Raw genomic sequence first — 25,121 nt, forward strand, 5'->3', positions numbered from 1 at the left:
GGCATATAGTTGCATTTAGTAGTCTGTTATGATCCTTTTACTTCTGTGGTGTCCATTGTAATTTCTTCTTCTTCCTTTATAATTTTATTGATTTGAATCCTCTCCCTTTTTTTCTTGATGTTTCTGGCTCAAAGTTTATCAATTTTGTTTATCTTTTCAGAGAACCAGCTTTTAGTTTCATTGATCTTTGCTATTGTTTTCTTCATCTCTATTTAATTTATCTCTGCTCTGATCTTTATGATTTCTTTCCTTCTACTTACTTTGGGTTTTTTTGTTTCTCTTTCTCCAGTTGTGTTAGGTGTAAGGTTAGGTTGTTTATTTGTGATTTTTCTTGTTTCCTGAGGTAAGATTGTATTGCTATAAACTTCCCTCTTAGAACTGCTTTTGATGGATCCCTTAGATTTTGGATTGGTGTGTTTTCATCTTCATTTGCCTCTAGCTATTTTTTGATTTCCTCTTTGATTTCTTCAGTGATCCACTGGTTGTTTAGTAGCATATTGTTTACCCTCTATGAATTTGTGTTTTTTACAGTTTTTTTTCTTGTAATTGATTTCTATTATCATAGTGTTGTGGTTGGAAAATATGCTTGGTATTATTTCAATTTTCTTAAATTTTCCAAGGCTTGATTTGTGGCCCAAGATATGATCTATCCTGGAGAATGTTCCATATACACTTGAGAATGATTATTTTTGTTAGTGTTGTGTTTTTTTCTCTCTAGTTTTTGTATATCTGTTGTAGGTTTTTGATTTGTGGTTACCATGGAGTTCATACATGTTGACCTATAATTATATCTACTTGATTTAAGCTGACAGTCATTTAAGTTCAAATACATTCAAAAAGCTCTAGATTTTTTATTCCCCTCACCATGTTTTGTGTTTTTTATGTCCTATTTTAAATCTTCATGTCTATATCTACATGTTTATTTTAGCTATAGTTCATTTTATATTTTTTGTATTTGAACCTCCATACTAGCTTATTTAAGTGGTTGATCCACAGCCTTACTATATATTTGCCCTTACCAGTGGGATTTTCCTCTGCCTATAATTTCTTATTTCTTATTGTAGGTTTTTCTTTTTCACTTAAGACTATTTAACACTTCTTGTAAGGTCAGTTTCATATTGATGAACTCTTAGTTTTTTCATGTCTAAGAAGCTCTTTATCTCTCCTTCAATTTTGAATGTTAACCTTGTGGGTAGAGTATCCTAGGTTGTAGGTTTTTTCCTTTCAGCACTTTAAATATACCATGCCAGGACTTCCCTGGTGGCGTAGTGGTTAAGAATCTGCCTGACAATGCAGGGGACGCAGGTTTGAGCCCTGGTCTGGGAAGATCCCACATGCCATGGAGCAACTAAGCCTGTGCGCCACAATTACTGAGACTGCGTGCCACAACTACTGAGGCCCGCACACCTAGGGTCTTGCTCCACAACGAGAAGCCACCGCAATGAGAAGCCCGTGCACCACAATGAAGAGTAGCCCCCACTTGCCTCAACTAGAGAAAGCCTGTGTGCAGCAATGAAGACCCAACGCAGCCATAAATCAATCAATCAATCAATCATGCCACTTGCTTCTGGCCTGCAAAGTTTCTCCTGAAAAATCAACTGATAGCATTATGGGGGTTCCTTTATATGTGACTTTTTTCTCTCCTGCTGCCTTTAAAATTCTCTTTATCTGTAACTTTTGCCATTTTAATCATGATATTATTTGGCATAGGTTCTTCGGGTTCATCTTATTTGGGATTCTGTGTGTTTCCTGTACCTGGATATGTGTTTCCTTCTTCAGGTTCAAAAAGTTTTCATCCATATGTTGATCAAATATATTTTCTACCACTTTCTCTCTTCTCCTTCTGGGACCCCTATAATGCAGACGTTTAGCATGCTTGATATTGTCCTGGAGGTCCCTTCAACTTTTTTTTTTTTTTTTTTTTGCTATTCTGATTGGGTAATTTCCATTAGCATATGTTTTGAGTTTCATCTATGCAATAGCATGTATCAGTACTTCTAGTCCTCATATCGTTACTGTTTGTAGGTATACCTTAACTCACCTTTTAATTTTCAATCTGTTTGTGTCTTTTAATCTAACGTGTTTCTCTTTTAGACAGCATATAGCTAGACCTAATTTTTATTTATTTTATTTTATTTTTTTTGCGGTACGCGGGACTCTCACTGTTGTGGCCTCTCCCGTTGTGGAGCACAGGCTCCAGACGCGCAGGCTCAGCGGCCATGGCTCACGGGCTCAGCCACTCCACGGCATGTGGGATCTTCCTGGACCGGGGCACGAACCCGTGTCCCTTGCATCAGCAGGTGGACTCTCAACCACTGCACCACCAGGGAAGCCCTAGACCTAATTTTTAAAATCCAGTCTGGCCATATCAGACTTTGGCTTGCACTGTTTAATCAATTTACTCTTAATATAATTATCAATATGGTTAGACTTAAATCTGCCATTTTGTCATTTGTTGCTATATCACATGTCTTTTTTGTTCCTCTTTTCATCCTTTTCTACCTTCTTTTGTATTAGGTAGATAATTTTCTAGTGCTCTACTTTGTTTCTTTTGTTGATTTTTCTGACATGTTTTTTGAACTATTTTCTTAGTTCTACCTTAATTCTAGCAAGGAGTTTCTCAAAAGGGGATAATTCTTCCCCTAAGGGGACACTTGATAAGGTCTTAAGATGAAATAAAGGGTTTTTCAAACAAAGGAAAGCTGAAAAACTTCATTGTCAGTAGAATTTACTACAAGGATGTTAAAGTAAGTTCTTTAAGCAGGAGACAAATGATACCAAATGGAAATTTAGATATACACAAAAGTTCCCAAAATGGAAAATATGTAAGTAAGTATAAAAGGCATTTATCTCATTTATTAATCTTCTTAAAACATAGTTGGCTGCTTAAAGCAAACATAGTAATAGTGTATTGGGGGGCATATAATATGTGTAAAATTAAAATGTATGACAAAAATAGCACATGAGACAGAAAGGGGGAAATGGAAGTGTAGTGTACTATATATGAAGTTGTATAATATTATTTATAGATAGCCTCTGATGAGTTAAAGACACAGATAGTATCATAATGCTAAAAACTCAGTTTTCCCACTAAGATGAGGTACAAGGCAAGAATGTCCCCTCTCACCACTGCTTTTCCACATCATACTGGAAGTTATAGCTAATACAGTAAGACAAGAAAAAGAAATAAAAGATATACAGATTAGGGAGGAAGAAATAAAACTGTCTTTACTCACAGATGACATGATCATCTGTGTGGAAAATCCAAAAAGTTGACCATAATACTCCTGGAACTAATGGGAATTTACATCAAATTTGCAGGATACAAGGTTAATATGCAAAAAATTGCTTTTCTAAAAACCAGCTATGAACAGTTGGAATTTGATTGTTCATATCAACAGTTGTAAAAATACAATACCATTTACATTGACACCAAAAAATGAAATGTTTCAGTATAAATCTAACAAAATGTGTACAAGATCTTTATAATAAAAATGACAAATCTCTGATGAACACACTCAAAGAAGAAGTAAATAAATGTAGTGATATTCCATGTTCAAGGATAGGAAGACTCAATATTGCCAAAATGTCAGTACTTTCCAACTTGATAAATAGATTCAGTGCAATCCCAATCAAAATTCCAGAAAGTTACTTTGTAGATATTGACAAACTGATTCTAAAGTTGACATGGAAAGGCAAAAGACCCAGAATAACAGAAACAACACTGAAGGAGAAAAACAAAGAGAACTAAAACTGACACTACCTGACTTCAAGACTTATTATAAAGTTACAGCAATCAAGACACTGGTGAAAGAACAGACAAATCAATCAATGGAATAGAATAAAGAGCCCAGAAATAGACCTACATATATATAGTAGCTGATGTTTGCAAAGGAGCAAAGGTAATAGAATGGAGCAAAGATAGCCTTGTCAACAAATGGCACTGAAACAACTGGACATCCACGTGCAAAAAAAAAAAAAAAAAGAATCTAAATCCTGGAAGTTAACATAGGAGAAAATCTAGAAGACCTTAGATATTGCTATGACTTTTTAGATACAACATCAAAGGCAGGATTAATGAGAGAAATAATTGATAAACCAGACTTCATTGAAATTAAAAACTTCTTCTCTGTGAACAATGTCAAGAGAATGAGAAGATAGATCACAGATTGGGAGAAAATATTTGCAAAATGCACATCAGAAAGAGTACTGTTATCCAAAATATACAAAGAAATCCCTATAACTCAACAATAAAAAAATAATTAAAAAATGGGCCAAATACTTTGACACCTTGCAAAGAAGATATACAGATAGAAAATAAGCACATGATGAGGTGTTCTTCATCGTATGTCATCATGGAAATGCAAATTAAAACAAAAATAAGAAACCATTGGACACCCTTTAGAGTTGGCAAAACCTAAAATACTGACAATACCAAATACTGGTAGGGATGTGGGGCAACAGGAATTCTCATTCACTACTGGTGGGAATGTAAAATGGGATTGTCACTTTGGAAGACAGTTTGATATTTCTTACAAAACTAAAAATACTCTTACCATAATCTAGCAATCATGCTCCTTGGTATTTACTCAAAGGAGCTAAATACTTATGTCCATACAAAAACCTGCTCATGGATGTTTATAGCAGCTTTATTAACAATTCCCCAAATATGGAAGTAATCAAGATGTCCTTCAGTAGGGAAATGAATAAATTGTGGTACATCCAAACAATGGAATATTACTCAGTGCTAAAAAAAAAAAAAAGCAAGTCATGAGAAGACATGAAGAAACCTTAAATGCATATTACTAAGTGAACAAAACCAAACTGGAAAAGCTACATACTTTGATTACAAATGTATGACATTCTGGAAAAGGCAAAACTGTGGAGACAGTATAAAGGTCAGTGATTGCCAGGGGCTAGGGTAGGGGAGGGATGAATAGGTAGAATACAGAGGATTTTTAGGGCAGTGAAACTACTTTGTATAATACAGATGGATACATGTCATTATACATTTGTCCAAATCCATAGAATGTACAACACCAAGAGTAAACCTTAAGGTATACTGTGTACTTTGGTTGTTCATGATGTGTCATTGTAGGTTCATCAGTTGTAACATCTGTATAACTTTGGTGGGTGATATTGATAGTGGAGGAGGCTATGCATGAGTGGGGGTGGGGATAAATGGAAAATCTCTGTATCTTCCTCTCAATTTTGCTGTGAACCTGAAAATACGCTAAAATATAAAGTCACAAAAATTATTGAAATAAAGAATAAATAAGTTAAAAAATAGTCTATGTTCAAGTGTTGGAAGTCTCAATATTGTGAAGATATTAATAGTCCCCAAAGTAATAAACTGAATCTCCACCCTAAGAATGTTTTATTAATAAACAAAAGAAGAAAACAAGGATACTTTATTGTGAAATAATTATGCTATCTTCTCAATTTTGATATAAAATAGTTAAAACCTTAAAATTGTAACTAAAAAGCAATAACAACAACAACGTGCTTGGAACATGCTGTCTTTTGAAATATTTTCCCCTAAAATCAAAAAGAAAAATTCAATTTATTTAAAAAAAATATGCTCATGTCTTATCATCAAAACATGAGGGAAATATAATTTAAAAGATAAAGGAAGATGATATAATTAATCAGGAGTAAGAGATAAAGCAGGGGTTTTTGGTGCTTCACTCACAACTCCTCAGATTTTACCTTCTGAACATTGAGGTACAGGTTGTCCTGACAGAGCCCACATTTGATCTAACATGTGGTGTCAGAAACAAATGCTAGAACAAAATAGAAATTAAAATATTTTGAATACTGAGAGGCAAAGAAAGTACCTTACTTCAGTAACTATCCCAGGGACTGGGACTACCACTATTGCAAATGTTTACTCTTTCTAAGACAGCAATATTTTAAATATCACTTTCTGAGAGATGCATCCATGTGTATATATGGCTTTGGCCCAACAAATATGGCAAAACATAGGGCCAAAATTACTTCTTGACAGATTATTTTTCTCATTTGTGTCTTAGTAAACAAGTCATGTCTTTCAGGCAACAAGCAAAGAGTGACTGGTATCCTGGTTACCATAAAAGCAAAATTTGCTCCATCTGCTTACCTTCCCCCAGGCCCCTGTATGTCTCTGTTATGGTCTTTGACAATGGTAATGTAGTTCTAATCGAACAATGAATTGAGTTTATTCAGTTTGCTTGAAATAACTTACCTGGTGCTAGCACAATTGTTTCTTCTAATAATATTTTAGGTGTTTGGCTGATGCTCTGATAATCTTATGGGTTTTATTAATTCTTTACAGTATTCAACAGTGGAGCCTATGAGAGATTAAATCAGCTTCTAAAGTTCAGAAATTCCACTGGTTTTCATCTCAGGATACAGCTGCTAGACTTTACCTGAAACCACAGTCTTGTACAAATCCTACCCTATTCTGGATATAATGGATTCCCCTCACTTCCTTACTGATTTCTCCTAAGAGTTTTCTCCTTTAAATTATATACATATGAACACCCCTCTCAGTTTCTGTTTCTCAGGATCCCAACCTAAGACACCATCTAACCCTCGGTCAATCTTTCCAACCCCACCAGAGGGCAAGTTGTTACCCAATTGGTGAGTTAGGGAGAAGAAGCACTGCTCAACTCCACCTTTCTCCTCTTTCCCATTTGTCCATAGAGAAGGTACACGCTAGTTTATTCCTTTGGCCATGTGATAAAATTAGTGGAGCAAGTTCACCCTGTTGAGACATGTATGTTAACCTGTGCTATCTATGGTGGGATGCATAAATAAGCCTAATTCAGGGGGAGTGGTAGCTATACTTACAACTCAGTAGAGCATGTATGTGTGTGTGTGTTCCTTATGGTCAGTCAATGGGATGTCAAGCTCACTGAGTTATTCCTGAGTTTGCAAATGTTTTTCTCTGTGATTAGGCCATCCATATTTACTAATTGTTGTTTATGTAAATTAGTCTCCTGTCCTACATAGACTGAGAGCTAGGAGTACTATCTTCTTCAGTGTTTACATTTCAAAGAGATAGTTCTCAGGACCTCGAGAAAGACAGGCAAGAAGCTGAGAGAAGATTTACATTCATTTTTAAAGAGGCAGAGAAAGAATTTACAATTTCAAGTTTTTAAAGCAAATGTTCTCAGAAAAGGGAGATCAGGGCCAGCAAATGCTCTAAGAAAAGGGAGGTCAGGGACCTATATTCAGGAAAAACCTATTTAAGGTTTAGTCAAGCTGACTAAGGTTTAGTCAAAAACCTATTTAAGGTTTAGTCATTAAGATTATATTTGTCAACACACACATACTTGCATATAAGGAAACTTCTAAGATAATGAGGTCAAAAATTTGCTTCTGGCTGAACTCCAAGGAATTCAAGGAATCAACTCAGCTGTATCCTGGGCTTGCATGATCAGGTACCCACCCAAATTGTATTTCTATGTACTTTTCTTAGGATTCAGAGCAGCCCAAGTTTATAAGAATCTAAAAAAGGATTTTGAAATCTTAGCCAGGGAGACTCCTGGCACATACACTAATATACTTTTTTTTCCCCCCTAATACTGTCATGTAGATAGACAAGAGCTTTTCTTCAGAGAAAAGAGTTGTTGCTCTTTTCCACCTGCATGGTTTATTGAGACATTCTGTTAACAGGTCAGAGCACCTAGAGGGTTCTCTCCACTGGGGAAGAGGAGAGCTAGGTCTGCCTTGATATCTCCTGAGCCACTTATCTCTACTCTTTATCTCTTCCTCTCTGTGTCTCCTTTGCTCTGTACTTTGAGCTTTCCTGCAACTCTGCTCTTACAGTGAGATCATCCTTCCCCCATCCATCTCCGTCTCTCCCTCTTTGATCTGGTTTTTCTCTATTTACTAACATGCTCTGATCTGCCCTCAGAATTAACCCTTGTCCTCTCCTTGAGAATATTGAGGGATTAAAACTAAGGCAACGAATAACACATAAGTCTGTCATAACCAATGTATGCTGAGCACTGCACATAAGTTATATAAATAACTTCTTAAAACCATATAAGAGAGGTATTACTATATGCCATTTTATGGATCAGAAAATTGAGATAAGGAAGCCTTAAAGACTTTCCAAAGATCATACAACTAGTAAGAAACAGAACTAGGACTTGATGACTTGACCCCAGGTATGTCTCAGGCCATAGGAAGAGACACAGGAGAGGTTCAGGAAACAAAATCTATTGTACTCAGAGGTACTAGAAACAGTAGGCATGGCACACCACACAGGGCCATGTGGGGAAGCACCAGCACTGGTGAGGAGGCAGAAGGGGAGAGAGAGAGAGAGAGCGTGGCCTAGAGCCTTTACTGGGGTTTTCACTAGAAGGCAAGGCAGGGCAGGAACAGTTTGGAACTGGCTAGGTTGAATAATTTTGGGAGGCTCCGTGCTGTAGGGGTGGTCCCTGGTTGCCTGGTACCTGGCCCTGGGATGGTTAAGGCAGACGAATATTGTTTCCTGGCTTGTAAGGGCTACATAGAGGAGATATGGCTGTGAATTGGTTAGTGTGTATATTAAAGGCATTCTCCATGCTAATTCCTTTGCTATCTCTCTAAGAATTAGCTATCCCTGGTGAGAGGCAGACTCTCCACAGCCAGAAAGTTTAATGTCAAAATATCACATTATACAAAAAATTAAAAATATAAACAATACACTGAGCCAGCTCCTTACTGGCAGTTCTCAAAGCATATTTTACAAGCCAATTAAACATCTTTGTCACTGAATCTGAATGAATTCTGCCAACGTGTCTACTGATTGGCTCATTGGATTATGTTCACAGGTTAATTGGGACTTGGTAGCTAACAAGGGCTTGATTGCTGGGTGAAGAAACAATTGGAGAAAAGTCTCAGTCTCCCTTAAGTAATTAATTGCATCAGCCATAAGACAGGAAGGCCAGAATGAACCAGCTGACTGAGCCAACAAGTTTGAATAGTGATCTTGAGGCTGAGTTTGTGTCTCAGTGTCAGGTCAGAGCAAGTGAACCTGGGCAAGTTCTGGGTTAGCATAAGTTAGCTAAATCTGGTATGAGAACACAGAATGTAGCAAGGTCTGAATATAACACTCTTAAATAGAACTTAATTATGGATCTGTAGAGGGGAATAAGTAATCATGACCAATTGAGACAGGTGCCTTTCCACAGTAGAACATCTGGGGTATCTCTGGACTAACTTCCTTGTGCTCTAATTTCTAAATTTTAAAACTTTAACATATTTTTAAATGTTTTAACATCATGTGACTTTTCTAGGAGAAGAAGAAAAAATAACCAAAAAAATTCTCATCTTAATTAAAATAGTACCAAGTCTCTGGTTTCCTTGTGTCCCTCCATCCAAGGATGTTTTCCTTCACACATTCAGCCAGCACCTCCAAAAACCTCAATTTCAAACACTCTCCTACCACAGTCACCTCTCTGTCTGATTCATTTAATTTAATGTTCCTACACCAACCATTTTTCATATGCATTGAGAACACTAATCCTTTATGTCGACCACATTTTCATTTCATACCACTCATATCCTTACTTCTCTCATTACACAGGCAAGATTCATTCATTTAATCACCAAGGAAATTTCTTAACTCCATAACCCATCTCTCCTTTTATTACATCACATGTCTGACATAAATGCAATGACTGACTTACTCTCCACATATACCAAACACGAGAAAAATCACATAAGAGTGACCACTGGACTCAAATTTATAACCAAAAATCTGGACTATACTTCACCACTGCAACTAATCCAAAGTAGTTATTTCAAACACCAGTCTCCCCCTGCATACCCCCACTGATGACTTTACCTTTCACCTAATTGACAATATAGAGGCTATAAATAGGAAACTCCCTACCCTTCCAGATACAAAAACTTGCCTGTATCTTTCTCCACACTCTTTGCTTTCCTTCCTCTAACAGTGGGTCAAGCATCCCTATTCCCAAGGTAAACTCCTCCACTTATTCTCTGGCTCCTATTGACATTCCCCTTTCAATAAATTCAGCCCTTCCACCTACATTAGCAACTTCTCTCTGCATCTGCAAATGCTGTAATCTATCATCTATCTAAACATTTTATTAAAGACTGAGCAGCATCAGCTTGATCTAGAGTTGAGGGTGTAGAATGTAAGAAAATCAAAGATACTATTGAGTCTAGAGAGTTAGTGAAGGTGGTTCAAAACTTGAACTTGGATCCCAGAGTCAAGAAATAATGTGTATAAAGGATTTAAGGCCCAGAGGAAATAGGCAAAAAATGAGGTTCAAAATGCTAATTTTATTCCAAGGGAAAGTTTCTTCTTTTTGAGAAACACAGCACCATCACCAAGTTCACCATCCTCAGGCTATCTGCTGACCCCCACATCCAGGCTCTGCGTTTTGTGCTATTCCTTGGGGTTTACTTCCTAACCCTGATGAAGAATCTGGTGATGCTGCTGGTGATCAGTGCTGATTCCCGTTTCCAGGTACCTATGTACTTCTTCCTAGGACAACTCTCCTTCCTTGATATCTGCTACTTCTCAGTCTCAGTGCCCAAGTTGCTGGAAAATCTCTTGTCTAAAAAGAAAGCAATCTCAGTAGCGGGTTGCATGGCCCACATCTCCTTCGTTTCTGCCTCTGAGGGCGTTGAATCCTTCCTGTTCCTAGCAATGGCCCATGACCACTATGTTGACATTTGTCATTCTCTGGTATTCAGTCAGGTGATGAGAAACCACCTGTGTGTGGGACTGCTGTTGGCCCAGTGGGGCCTGGGCTTTCTGGATGATCACATCAATATATTTGGAGCTGGCTCTTTAGAGTTCTGTGAGACCCACACTGTCTCCTATTTCAGTTGTGAGCTGCCCTCCCTCTTCCCTCTAGCCTGCTCCACCAATCTCACTGTGCTGGCCTGGTCTTATGTCACACACAGCCTTGGAACTGTCCTCCTCATTTTCTTCTCCTGTGCTCGCATTGTGTCTACCATTCTGAGCATCAACTCCACCACAAGCAAACACAAGGATTTCTCCGCCTGTTCCTCCTACCTCACTGTAGTATCTTGTCTAAGTCTTAGATTTTTCACTTGAGCAATTGGGTAAAAATGGTGGCATCACTTACTAAAATCAGCATGATTGGGGGAAATGCACAATAGAAGGGTGAAAATTAAGGATTTGATTTTTTGTTAGTTTGGCTAGTTGCATTTTGGCTAAACTGCTTAAGATGCTTATTAGACATTAAAGTGGAATGTCAAGTTGTACGTATTATTTTGACATTCTGGGGAGAGGTCAGGGCTAATATTTGGCATATATGTGGTATTTAGAGATATAAGAGTAACATAGAACATCTAAGGAAAATGAAGTGAAGAGGAGATCCTGGGAATGAGATCTGGAGCAGTCCAGCATTTCTAGTTCAAGTTGAGAATGACCCAGCAAGAGAAACAGGAGCAGCAGCCATTAAATAAGAAGGAAAATCAGGAAATTTTTGTGTCACAATATCCAAGGAAAGAGAATGCTGCAAGGAGGATAGAGAGGTCAGCTGTGTTGGATGCCACTTAATATTCAAATAAGAAGAAAGCAGAAAAATTACCATTGGGTTTTGCAACGTTGGTTTTAAAGGGGTTGACAGTATTGACAAGAGAAGTTTCAGCTAGCTGGAATAAGATGAGGAGAGAATGGCAAGTGAAAAAGTACAAAGAGCCCAAAAGGACATTTTTGATACCCCTTTCTTCCTACTACACAAGAGCACAGCTCCTCTTGTCTTCACTTAGAGACATTCTCTTCCCTTATAAAGCTTCTTTCTTGGGCGTAGTGGTTGAGAGTCCGCCTGCCGATGCAGGGGACACAGGTTTGTACCCCGGTCGGGGAAGATCCCACATGCCGCGGAGTGGCTGGGCCCGTAGCCATGGCCGCTGAGCCTGCGGCTCTGGAGCCTGTGCTCTGCAACGGGAGAGGCCACAACAGTGAGAGGCCCGCGTACCGCAAAAAAAAAAAAAGTTTCTTTCTTTCCTTTTCTACCAGGAACCTTTCAATAGCCTTCAACCTTCCCGGTGGCCTCAAGAGCGTATCCTCCAGCCACATTTCCTAGACCACAAATTTAGGATTAAAGAGCTAGTAGACAGGGGACAGAAATAAGAATAAAGCAGAATAACTAAGAGAAAAATCAAACTACTTGAGCCAGTTCCATTCTCCAGCTGAGCATTTAAGACTCCTTCTAGAAGAAATGGCTTCTCAGACCAAGTTCAATCTTGTTAGAGAATATACAGGGTAGAAATAGAATGGGAAGAGGAAGAGGTGCATATATTTTGTTGGAATTGAGCTTAATTAATTGCCGAATTTGAAGCAAAAGGGTAGAACTTGGATTGCATATTACCCCCCATAAAGATATTTTTCATTGAAAATATAAAAAACATATTAAAAAAAATGTAAAATCAAGACAACTGACCATTCTGTTACTACCCAAACAACTCAGCTGTTTATTTTTCCATTGTTAATTCCACATAAGCCCCTATTGTGTGCATATTTTTACATAATTTAATGAATTTATAGTAATCATGTATTCTGATTTTTTATTAGATATCATGAATATATTCTTTCTGTCTCTCCTCTATAATTATCATTAGATAATATTCTGTCATTTGTTTCTACAAAAATAAAGTAGCTATTCTCCAGTTATTAGATCTTTTAGGTTGATCCTTGTGTCACTGTCTTGAAAATAACGCTGGAATATATATTTTCATACACAGTTTTTTCTCTTCTTTGAATCATCTGTTTAAGATAAATTTCCAAAAGAGAGAACTTAGATTTCATGTTGCCAAAATTATTGTACCAAATATAATGCTACCAATAATGTATAAGGTCATATAAGACTCACCAAATCTTGCCAGCACTGGTTATTACAATTTAAAATAGTTTATTTCCATATAAATAGATGTAGAACAGTATCATCATCTGGCTTTAATCTGCAAATAGAGTGGAGGATTCCCATATATATTTCTAGTATATGCATAGAAGTTTAGGCTACTCATGCATTCACCACTTTAATTTTGTCCGAGGAATTGCAGCGGCTCCAAAGCATGGCAGAGAGAACCTGCATACAGACAGGATACAGAAAGCTTCTAGAGTCGTTCAGTGCCAGATGATGACTCCCAAAGGGTAAATACTGTAGAAGGATATGGAAAGAGGGAAATTTTTAAATCTTGAGAAGACAATTAAAATAACAAAATATGTTAGGTAGAAACTGGGGAGACTACCCTGTACCCAGCAGCATGTTTAGACTAAACGAAGAAGAATCAATTGCCTTGTTAAAGATCATGAACTACGTAAGTTAGTTCTCATAAGAAATAGAGTTCATACATTAGCAAATTACTTTTGTTTTCCAATCAGTTTTACTCCATTATGGACATGTTGTTATCCCTATTTTTTCCAACGATGTAACCAATCCTCTCTGAAGTGAACTGACAAATCCAAGGTTCCCAAACTAAACCACCTGGTGTTGGAATTAGGACCAGAAACTCGACTTTAAGGCCTGTTTCTATATAGCTTGTCATGTAGACCTTGGGAGATAACTCAAATGAGAAAACAGAGATTCAGATTCAGATTTTCCTCCTTGCCCAAAGTCTGACTGCCTGCACAGTAGCTGAGGCTCACGTCAAGGTCCTCTGACTCTGTACAGCCCCATTACCATCCATTCAGGAAAGCCACAGAGACCTCAAACTAGCCCCTTCCTTCAAAGAGGACACAGGCCATAGAGTGTATGTAACATCTCACTGCCAGTGCAACTTATGGTCTTACCAGTGGGGTTGCCTATGGATCATATGATTATTTATTTCATTAATTCTTTTACTTATTCAATAACCAAAAATATTTTTATGATCGCCTATGTGTGGTGCATTAAAAATAGAACAAGCTTATGCAAAATCTAGCTTTGTGGTGTTTTCATACGTTGATTCTATACACCTTTACTAAGTGCCAGGCACTGTGCTAAGCTCTGAGGAGATGATGAAAAATACTGACATTGTCTCTCTCTTCACAGAACTTACTCAAAAATCAGACAGATGTGAAACAAATGCATTCAGTCACTTAGTAAATATATACTGAGCCCTTTTCACATGTTAGGCACTCTTTTATGTGCTAGAGATAGAGTAATGACCAAAACAGACAAAATCTTTGAGTTTACATTTCAGTAGAAGAGAAAATTGATAATAAATGTATTTTAAAATAGCAGGTGCTGGTAAGTGCTGTGAAGACAAAGAAGGGTAATAAGACAGAGGTAGTCTGCAGGGAGTGGGGACAGGTTGAGGGAGGATGGGAAAAACTTTCTTACATACTCTAAAAGGGTTTGTTTTTTATTTCACAATTATAACTAGAATAATAAAAGAGAAACAAGTATACCAAAAGAAAATTACTGTGTCGGGATGGAGAGCGAGGGCTTCCCTGAGGAAATGACCCTTGAACTGAGACATGATGGTTCTTAGCAGTTTAGGAAGAAAAAGAGAAATAGGGATGATGGGTGGGTTAGTGAGTGATGGAGCTAGAGGAAGGAGTTATAGGTCACTTCCCCCTCCTTGGGACCCAGTCTCCTCACCTATAGAGGGCATTGGGCCTCATGACCTCTAGTGGACCCTTCAGATCAGAGAGGCAGAGGTGCATGATTGACCATGCTGAATGAGTGCAGGGACCCTTTGTGAGTTTTTCTTTCTCTCTTTTCATTAAATTTTTCTGGTATATGAAACTCTGTCCTAGAGCATCTTCTCTTATGAGTGGGCTGTCTCTGTGTAAGCTTGTTGACGGTTCTTTAACTCATATATTCAGCCCAAATAATTTTCCTGAACTTCAGGACTCTAGCTTCAAGTGCCTCCTGGATGTCTCATCACTGTCTCATAGGCTCATCAAACACAACATATTCAAAACTGAGTTTATCATCTTTCCCTCAAACATACTTCTTTTCCCGGGTCACCTTTTTAATCAATGGGACCCCTCAGTCATCAAGGACAGAAACCTGAGAATCATTTTTTATTCACTTCCTTTTACCCTATCATCTAATGGATGATGAAATTCTTTTGGTTTTTTGTATGTTTGGTTGGTTTTGGGGGTTTTTGTTTTGAGAAGTATCAATGTAAGTTCTTCTTTTTATGGTTGGTAGAATTCCCCAGCGAAGCCATCTGGTCCTGGACTTTGTTTGCAGGGGATTTTTTAAAATTACAGATTCTACTTCACTTCTAGTGATAAGCTGTTCAAATTATCTATTTCTTCTTGATTCAGTTTTGGTGGACTGTATGTTTCTAGAAACTTGTCCATTTCTTCCGGGTTGCCCAATTTGTTGGCATGTAATTACTCAGAGTATTCTCTTATGGTTTTTTGTATTTTGAGTATCAGTTCTCATTTTTCCTCTTTCATTTCTTATTTTGTTTATTTTGGTCCTCTCTCTTTTCTTCTTGGTGAGCCCTGCCAGAGGTTTGTCAATTTTGTTTACCCTTTCAAAGAACCAGCTCTTGGTTTTATTGATTATTTTTCTAGTTTTTTAATCTCTATTTTATTTCCTCTCTGATCTTTATTATTCCTTCCTTGTGCTGAATTTAGGTTTTGTTTTTTCTTCCTTTTCTGATTCTTTTAGGTGGTAGATTGTTTATTTGATATTTTTTTCTTGTTTTTTGAGGAAGGCCTGTAGAGCTGTGAACTTCCCTCTTAGGACTGCTTTTGCTGCATCCCATAGACTATGATCATCCCACAGAATTTGTATGGTTGTGTTCTCATTGTCATTTGTCTCAAGGTATTATTTAATATCCTCTTTGATTTCATTGTTGACCCATTGGTTTTTTAGTAGCATGTTATTTAGTCTCCAAATAATCATTTTTGTTTCATTTCTTTTTCTGTGGTTTACTTCTAGTTTCATGCTATTGTGTTCAGAAAAGATGCTTGAAATAATTTCTATCGTCTTAAATTTGTTGAGGTTTGTTTTGTGTCTATCCTAGAGAATGTTCCATATGCACTTGAAAAGAATGTGCATTCTGTTTTTTTTCTGATGTAATGTCGTGAAAATATTAATTAAGTCTAACTGTTCTATTGTGTCATTTAGGATCTCTATCTCCTTACTGATTTTCTGCCTGGAAGATTTGTCCATTGATGTCAGTGGGGTATTAAAATCCTACTATATTGTATTCCTGTCAATTTCTCTCTTTATGTCTGTTTGTGTATTGATATTTGCTTTATATATTTAGGTGCTCCTATATTGGGTGCATATATGTTAACAAGTGTAGTATCCTCTTCTTGTATTGATCTTTCTATCATTATATAGTGTCTTTCTTTATCTTTCTTTTTGGCCTTGGTTTTAAAGTCTTTTTTTTGTCTGATACAAGTATTGTGACCTCCACTTTCTTGTCATTTCCATTTGCATGAAATACCTTTTTCCATTCCCTCACTTTCAATCTATGTGTGTCCTTTGCCCAAAGTGGTATCTTGTAGGCAATATATCATAGGCTCTTATTTTTTTTAATCCAGTCTGCCACTCTATGTCTTTGGATTAGAGCATTTAGTCCATTGGCATTTAAGGTAATTATTGATACGTATTTATTGCCATCTTAAACCTTGTTTTCCAGTTGATTTGTATTTCTTCTAGATGGTTTCTTTCTTTTTCTATTTGTTTTTCCTTTTGTGGTTTTCTTTTGTATTATGCTTGTGTTCTCTTCTTTTTGGTTTTTGTGAATCTATTGTATGTTTTTGATTTGTGGTTACCCTGTTTTTCAAGTATGTCAACCCATTACTATATCTACTTGCTTTAGACTAGTAGTCATATAGGCTCAAATACATTCTTAAAAAAAAAAAGAAAACGAAAACTACATTTTTACTCACCTCCCCATTTTATGATTTGATGTCCTCTTTTACATCTTCATGTTTATCCTTTTGCTGTTCATTGTAGTTATCATTGCTTTCACAAGTTGTTTGTTTTTAAATCTGTGTACTGGCTTATTTAAGTGATTTACTTTCCAATTGTGATTTTCTCTTTTCTATAGATTGTTTCTTTTCTAAAGATGACCTTTCAATATTTCTTTTAAGATAGGTTTAGTATTGCTGTATTCTTTTAATTTTCGCTTGTCTGAGAAATTCTTTCTCTTCCTTTCTATTCTAAATGATAAACTTGCTGGGTAAAGTATCCTAGGTTGCAGGTTTTTCCCTTTCAGGGCTTTGAATGCAACGTTTCTGTATAGAATCAGCTGATAGCCTTTCAGGGCTTCCCTTATAATTAACTCTTTGTTTTTCTCTTGCTGCCTTTAGAATCCTCTCTTTAACTTTTACCATTTCAATTACAATATGTCTTTGTGTAGGTCTGTTTGGATTCACCTTGTTCGGGACCCTCTGTTCTTCCTGTACCTAGACATTTGTTTCCTTCTTTAGGTTTGGGAAGTTTTCACCTATAATTTCTTCAAATACATTTTCGATCCCTTTTCTCTTTCTTCTCCTTCTGGGATCCCTATTATGCATAGATTAGCATGCTTTATATTATCCCATAGGTTTCATATCTTGCTTTCATTTTTTTTTGTCTTTCTGTCTGTTTTGATTGGGTGATTTTCATTTTTCTGTCTCCCAGATCACTTATTTGTTCTTTTGCATTATTTAGTTTGCTATTAGGTCGGCTTTTGTCTCAGCAAATGAGTTTTAAAATTTTAATTGGCTCCTCTTTATAGTTTCTAGCTCCTTTTTACAGTGATCTGTATTTCTATCAATAGCCTCTCTTAGTTCCTTCAGTATTTTTATTACCTCCTTTTTCAACTCGAGATCTAGTAGACTGGATAGGTCTGTTTCATTGTTTGTTCTTTCAGGAGGATTCTCTTGTTCTCTTAATTGGGAATGGTTCCTCTGCTTCTTTGTTTTATTTATATTTGTCTGACTCTATGAATTTTGGAGAAACAGTTATCTACTGTGGTCTTGAAGGGCTGTTTTTATATGGGAGCATCCCTGCGTAGCCTGCATGAGTCTAATATTTTTGGCATGAGGGCTGTTTTTAATATGGATGCCTGCCACGTGTTTCCTCAGTGTGTGCTGGCTGTTATCCCCTTGATAGGAGGTGTGATTGGTGTTGTGGTGACCAGAGCCTGCACCGTATGTTAAGCAGCACCTACTCTTTGCTAGGTGGTTTTCACAGCCCTGCTGGGGGCAGGGTCTGCTCCCCAGTTGGAGTAGAAGCCCCCAGATCCCTTTCTGAGCTGTGGTGTGAGATAGGCCCAACTGGAGTACTCCCACTGAGAAAGGAGTCACTGAGTATTCCTCTGCAGGAACTGTCCACAGGGAAGTGTGTACACTTTGTGGTGTCACCTGTCATCTGATGTGCAGGCTCACAAAATACACTGTTGTTGGCACTGACCTCAGCCCCATCTCAACCAGGGGAATGCAGGCAATAGGCCCAGATGTCCCTCAGGTGCTGTATTCACAAACCACCAGTACAAATCTACCAGTACAGATCTGAGGAACACAGGCATTGGGCCCATCTGTGGGAGCTATGGAATCAGCCCAGACCCCAGCCCCACCTCCATGTGCACATGCCTGCAAAGCCCACAGCTGCTAACACTGGACCCACCCCAGCCACTGGGGCACCAGTAATCCTCTCGGATGTCCCACAGGCCCTGCGCTTACAAAGCCAGTGGTGTAAATCCACTGACTTCAAACAGCCTCTGGGACACAGCCCAAATTTCAGTCCCACCTCTGCATGTGGGCAACCCACCAGCGCTTGCACACTCCCAGAGCTCATAGAGGTGGAGCCGTGCCCACTGTGAGCAAGGTGAGAATGAGGCTGCAGTGGTGGAGCCCCGCCCCTCACCTCACACACCCATTAACAATGGGGCTTCTATGGCAGACCCGAGCTCCGTCCTGTATACACTCTTGGTTGTGGCCCAGATTGAACTACAGTCTCTTCAGCTGTCTCTATGCAACAGACCCCAGTCCTATTCCTGGATCTGTCTGCTGAAGCATGAGTTTCAGCACCCAGCCCCTGCATGCACCATCAGATGCGTGTCTCAAGCTGGGCAGTGCAGCGGGGTGGCCAGATTGTCTGTGCTGCTCTCTCTCCATTCTGCCTGCCACAATCTGGCTGCTGTACTCTCCTCTGAGTCTCTGAAGCTCCCTGTCTGTCCCAGCTGATCTCCCAGCAGAGGAAGGGGGTTCCCAGGGTGAGAGAAACTTTCTCCTTCACAGCTCCCTCCCAGGGGCACAGGTCCCATCCTGATTCCTTTTCTTCTCCTTTCTTCCTACCCAGTTATGCAGTGACCTTTCTTGAAGCTTTGATAGTATGATATCTTCCGCCAGCGTTCAGTAGGTATTCTGTGAAAACCGTTCTACATGTAGATGTATTTTTGATGTATTTGTGCGAGGAGGTGAGCTCCTTGTCCTTCTACTCTGCCATCTTGATCTCCTCTCTAAAATTAGTATGTTTATCTTCTTTCAAGATAATATGAAGGCCATAAAACACTTTAACTCAAAACAACATCACCCCCAATTTATATGCCCTTTCAATCCAGTAATTTAGGTTTTCCTTTCCCCCCCTTAAATTAGATATTATTACTATTTTTTTTTTATTTAGGTGTGTTTTTCTTTAGGTGTGCCCAGATATTTACCATATCATTGCTTGCCCTTTCTTTTTAAAAATACTGTAATATGGTTGTTATTTATGTGGTGCTTACAGAATGCTGAAGAAACTTGATTTATGACAATTATACTTATGAAGGTACAATTACAAACAAAATACAAATTGTTATAAGACCATAATGATGTTTTACAACATATAGAAAAAACATAGGAGACTTTATATGATGTGATTTTCCCTATACGTGCTATAGATCACATAACTTATTAAATTAAAAAAACAATTATTTATTAGCGTATACAATTAAAAGTTATTTATATCAATATTGCCTATGCATGCCAATGAAATGAAATGCTAACAATAGAATTACATACTACAGATATTGACTTTTCTGATAATATTTATCAGTAATTTTGGTATTGTTTTATTAAACCATAACACTTGGGATTTGTATGTATCTTTTATAGAAGGCACTCAAAACACTTCATAAATATTGAATATCATCTTGGGTACAAGTGACAAATGCAATACCAGCCCACCTCCACATGAGACCTTATAAAATATAGGCAAGCTCCTTGAACTCACTATGTCTTTTTGCATCTGAAATCTTCCATTAGGGATCATTTTCTCATGTCTAAATTGGATCCTTTAGAATTCTCTTTAAGTATCTGTCTCTCAGTAAAGAAATGTTTTTGTTTGCCTGAAAATGACTTTATTTCCCAAAAGATAATTTTTCTGGCCATAAAATTCAACGTGTGGTCTGAGTTGAAGTTTCTATTTTCACAGAAAGGATATTTATTTCATTCTAATTGTTACCTGGGTGTCAGCCCCACTTTTTAAAATTGGAGTATAGTTGATTCACAATATTATATTAGTTTAGGTGTGCAGCATAGTGATTCACTATTTTCACAGACTATACTCCATTAAAAGTGATTAGAAGATAATGCTTATAATTCCCTGTGCTATACCATATATCCTTGTTGCTTATCTATTTTATGCATAGTAGTTTTTTATCTCTTAATCCCAAATCCCTAATTTGCCACTCCCACCTTCCCTCTCCCCTTTGCTAGCCACTAGTTTGTCTTCTATATCTGTGACCTGTTTCTGTTTTACATTTACATTCGTTTGTATGATTTTTTAGATTCCACATATCATACCGCTTGAGGGGTTTCAGACAAAAAACAAACAAACAAACAAACAAACCATGGCATGAATTCAAACCTCAAACTTTTCTGAGCACCAGCTGTAGTTAAGAATTTTCAAGAAATACCCTCCTCTTCATTTAACCAACTCCAATGTCAAAAGACCCAATTTTATCATGGCCCCTGTCCACATGGTGAATTATTCCTTATTTATGATTACACACATGTTGTTGTCCCTATTTATAACAATTATATAGTTCTTGCTATCTGCTAGGCATTCTAAGAACTTTATTTTATTTAATGTTTGATATATTTATATTTGTATAGCATTTTAAAAATGTTTTATTTTATATTGGAATACAGTTGATTTACAATGCTGTGTTAGTTTCAGGTATACAGCAAAGTAATACAGTTATACATATCCATATATCTATTCTTCCACAAATTCTCTTCCCATTTTGGTTATTACAGAATACTGAGTAGAGTTCCCTGTGCTATACAGTAGGTCTGTGTTGATTATCTATTTTATATATAGTAGTGTGTATATGTTAATCCCAAACTCCCAATTTATTCCTCCCCCCTCTTTTCCCCTTTGGTAACCATAACTTTGTTTTCTAAGTCTGTGAGTCTGTTTATATTTTGTAAGTAAGTTCATTTGTATCATTTTTTTAGATTCCACATATGTGCTATCATGTGATATTTGTCTTTCTCTGTCCACCTTACTTCACTTAGTATGATAATGTACACATCCATTCATGTTGCTGCAAATGGCATTATTTCATTCTTTTTAATGGCTGAGTAATATTCCTTTCTATATATGTACCACATCTTCTTTATCCATTAATCTGTTAATGGACATTTAGGTTGCTTCCATGTCTTGGCTATTGTAAACAGTGCTGCAATAAACATTGGGGTGCAAGTATCTTTTTAAACCATGGTTTTCTCCATATATATGGCCAGGAGTGGGATTACTGGATCATATGGTAACTCTATGTTTAGTTTTTTAAGAAACCTCCATACTGTTCTGCATAGAGGCTGTACCAATTTATATTTTCACCAACAGTGTAGGAGGGTTCATGTTTCTTAACAGCCTCTCCAGCAATTACTGTTTTTAGACTTTTTGATGATGGACATTGTGACTAGTGTGAAGTGATATCTCATTGTAGTTTTGATTTGCATTTCTCTAATAATATGCGATGTTGAGCATCTTTGCATGTGTCCCTTGGCCATCTGTATGTCTTCTTTAGAGAAATGTCTATTTAGGTCTGCTGCCTATTTTTTGATTGGGTTCTTTGTTTTTTAGATATTGAGCTGCATGTGCTGTTTGTAAATTTTGGAGAATAATCCCTTGTCAGTCACATTGTTTGTGAATATTTTCTCCCATTCTGTGGATTGTCTTTTCATTTTGTTTGTGGTTTCCTTTGCTGTGCAAAAGCTTTTGAATTTAATTAGGTCCCATTTATTTTTGTTTTTATTTCCATTACTCTAGGAGACAGATAAAAAAGATATTGCTGCGATTTATGTCAGAGAGTGTTCTGCCTATATTTTCCTCTAAGAGTTTTATAGTGTCTTGTCTTACTTTTAGGTCTTTAATCAATTTTGAGTTTATTTTCGTGTATGGTGTTAGAGAATGTTCTAATTTCATTCTTTTATATGTAGCTGTCCAGTTTTCCCACTACCATTTTTTGAAGAGACTGTCTCTTCCCCATTGTATTATTCTTGCCTCCTTTGCCGCATATTAATAGACCATAGGTGTGTGGATTTATTTCTGGGCTTTCTATCCTGTTCCATTGATATATGTCTATTTTTGTGCCAGTACCATACTGTTTTGATTAGTGCAGCTTTGTAGTATAGCCTGAAGTCAGGGAGCCTGATTCTTCCAACTCCATTTTTCTTTCTCAGGATTGCTTTTGCTATTTGGGGTCTTTTGGGTCTCTGTATAAATTTTAAGATTTTTTTGTTCTAGTTCTGAGAAAAATGGCCTTGGTAATTTGATAGCAATTGCACTGAAGCTATAGATTCCCTGGGCAGTATGGTCATTTTGACCATATTGATTCTCCCGATCCAAGAACATGGTATATCTTTCCATCTGTTTGTGTCACCATTGATTTCTTTCATCAGCATCTTATAGTTTTCAGAGTACAGGAGTTTTGCCTCCTTAGGTAGGTTTATTCCTAGGTATTTTTTTCCTTTTTATTGTGATGGTAAATGGGATTGTTCCTTGAATTTCTCTCTCTGATCTTTTGTTATTAGTGTATAAAAATGCAACTGATTTCTCTGTATAAATTTTGTATCCTGTAATTTTACCAGATTCATTAATGAGCTCTAGTAGTTTTCTGGTAGCATCTTTAGAATTTTCTAAGTATAGTATCATATCATCTGCAAACACTGACAGTTTTACTTCTTTTTCAATTTGGATTCTTCTTATTTCTTTTTCTCCTCTGATTGCTGTGGCTACAACTTCCAAAACTATGTTCAGTAGAAGTGGGGAGAGTCAACATCCTTGTCTTATTTCTGATCTTAGAGGAAATGCTTTCAGCTTTTCACCATTGAGTATGAGGTTAGCTGTAGGTTTGTCATATATGGTCTTTATTATGTTGAGGTTTGTTCCCTCTATGCCCACTTTCTGGAGAGTTTTTATTATAAATGGGTGTTGAATTTTGTCAAAAATTTTTCTGCATCTGTTGAGATGATCATATGGTTTTTAGTCTTCAGTTTGTTCATGTGGTGTATCACACTGATTGATTTGTGGATACTGAAGAATCCTTGCATCACTGGGATAAACCCCACTTGATCATGGTGTATGATCCTTTTAATGTATTGTTAGATTTGGCTTGCTAGTATTTTGTTGAGGAATTGTGCATCTATGTTCATCAGTAATATTGGTCAGTAATCTTTTTTTGTGGTGTCTTTGGTTTTGGCATCAGGGTGATGCTAGCATCATAGAATGAGTTTTGGAGTATTCCTTCCTCTGCAGTTTTTTGGAAGAATTTCAGAAGGACAGGTATTAACTCTTCACTAAATGTTATAGAATTCACCTGTGAAGCCATCTGGTTCTGGACTTTTTGGGGGTTTTTAAGTCACAATTTCAATTTCAGTACTTGTGATTGGTCTGTTCATATTTTTTATATCTTCCTGGTTTAGTGTTGGGAGATTGTACCTTTCTACGAATTAGCCCATTTCTTCCAGGTTGTCCATTTTATTGGCATATAGTTGCTTGTAATAATCTCTTATGATCCTTTGTATTTCTGTGATATCCGTTGTAAGGTCTCCTTTTTTATTTCTAATTTTATTGATTTGAGTCTTCTCCCATTTTTTCTTGATGAGTCTGGCTAAAGGTTTATCAATTTTATTTATCTTCTCAAAGAACCACCTTTTAGTTTCATTGATCTTTTCTATTGATTTCTTGGATTCTATGCCATTTTTATTTCTGCTTTGATCTTTATGATTTCTTTCCTTCTGCTAACTTTGGGTTTTGTTTGTTCTTCTTTCTCTAGTTGCTTTATTGTAAGCTTACATTGTTTGTCATTTTTCTTGTTTCTTGAGGTAATATTGTATTGATATGAACTTCCCTCTTAGAACTTCTTTTGCTGTGTCCCATAGGTTTTGGATCATCATGCTTTTGTTTTCATCTCTCCAGGTATTTTTTTTTTATTTCCTCTTTGATTTCTTCAGTGATCCATTGGGTTTTGAGTAGAATATTGCTTAGCCTCCATGTCTTCTTGTTTTTACAGTTTTTTTTTCTTGTACTAGACTTCTAATCTCATAGCATTTTGGTCAGAAAGTTGTTTGATATGATTTTGACTTTTTAAAATTTACCAAGACTTGCTTTGTGTTCCAGCATGTGATCTCTCCTGGAGAATGTTCTGAGTGGACTTGAAAAGAATGTGTGTTCTGCTGCTTTCAGATGTAATGCTCTATAAATACCAGTTAAGTGCATCTGTAGTCTAATGTCATTCAAGGCATTTGTTTCCATATTGATTTTGTATCTGGATGCTCTATTGATGAAAGTGAGGTGTTAAATTCCCCCACTATTATTGTGTTACAGTCAATTTCTCCTTTTATAGCTGTTATCATTTGCCTTATATATTGAGGTGCTCTTATGTTGACTGCAAGATATTTACAATTGTTATATCTTCTTCTTGGACTGATCTCTCTCTTTTTTTAAATTTTTATTTATTTTTTAACATCTTTATTGGAGTATAATTGCTTTACAATGATGTGTTAGTTTCTGCTTTATAACAAAGTGAATCAATTATACATATACATATGTCCCCATCTCTTCCCTCTTGTGTCTCCCTCCCTCCCACCCTCCCTATCCCACCCCTCTAGGTGGTCACAAAGCACAGAGCTGATCTCCCTGTGCTATGCGGCTGCTTCCCACTAGCTATCTATTTTACATTTGGTAGTGTATATATGTCCATGC

At 37.0% G+C, this 25,121-nt stretch overlaps 1 protein-coding gene and 1 long non-coding RNA gene across 2 annotated transcripts in view; one reads left to right on the plus strand and one right to left on the minus strand.

Moving 5' to 3' along the window:
- Window positions 1-8,922: 8,922 nt before the first annotated feature.
- LOC132529975 (olfactory receptor 8S1-like) lies at window positions 8,923-11,068 on the plus strand. Its single transcript, XM_060167055.1, has 2 exons — window positions 8,923-8,991; window positions 10,295-11,068. Exons 1-2 carry the CDS (start codon window positions 8,923-8,925, stop codon window positions 11,066-11,068), a joined length of 843 nt encoding a protein of 280 aa, XP_060023038.1.
- Window positions 11,069-12,966: 1,898 nt separating this feature from the next.
- LOC132528683 (uncharacterized) overlaps window positions 12,967-25,121 on the minus strand; it is a 47,917-nt gene continuing 35,762 nt past the window's right edge. The window contains exon 3 of the long non-coding RNA XR_009543263.1: window positions 12,967-13,139. This is a non-coding gene — a long non-coding RNA (uncharacterized LOC132528683). The remainder of the gene's footprint in view (window positions 13,140-25,121) is intronic.

This window comes from Lagenorhynchus albirostris, chromosome 11 (genome assembly GCF_949774975.1).
Source record: "Lagenorhynchus albirostris chromosome 11, mLagAlb1.1, whole genome shotgun sequence".
Lineage (NCBI taxonomy): Eukaryota > Metazoa > Chordata > Mammalia > Artiodactyla > Delphinidae > Lagenorhynchus > Lagenorhynchus albirostris.

Bases quoted from the DNA above. Each gene is read 5' to 3' on its own strand.
- LOC132529975 (XM_060167055.1), top strand. From the start codon at position 8,923: ATGAACCAGCTGACTGAGCCAACAAGTTTGAATAGTGATCTTGAGGCT. The intron at 8,992-10,294 runs GTCAGAGCAAGT...TTTTATTCCAAG, and splicing joins AGTTTGTGTCTCAGTGTCAG to GGAAAGTTTCTTCTTTTTGA.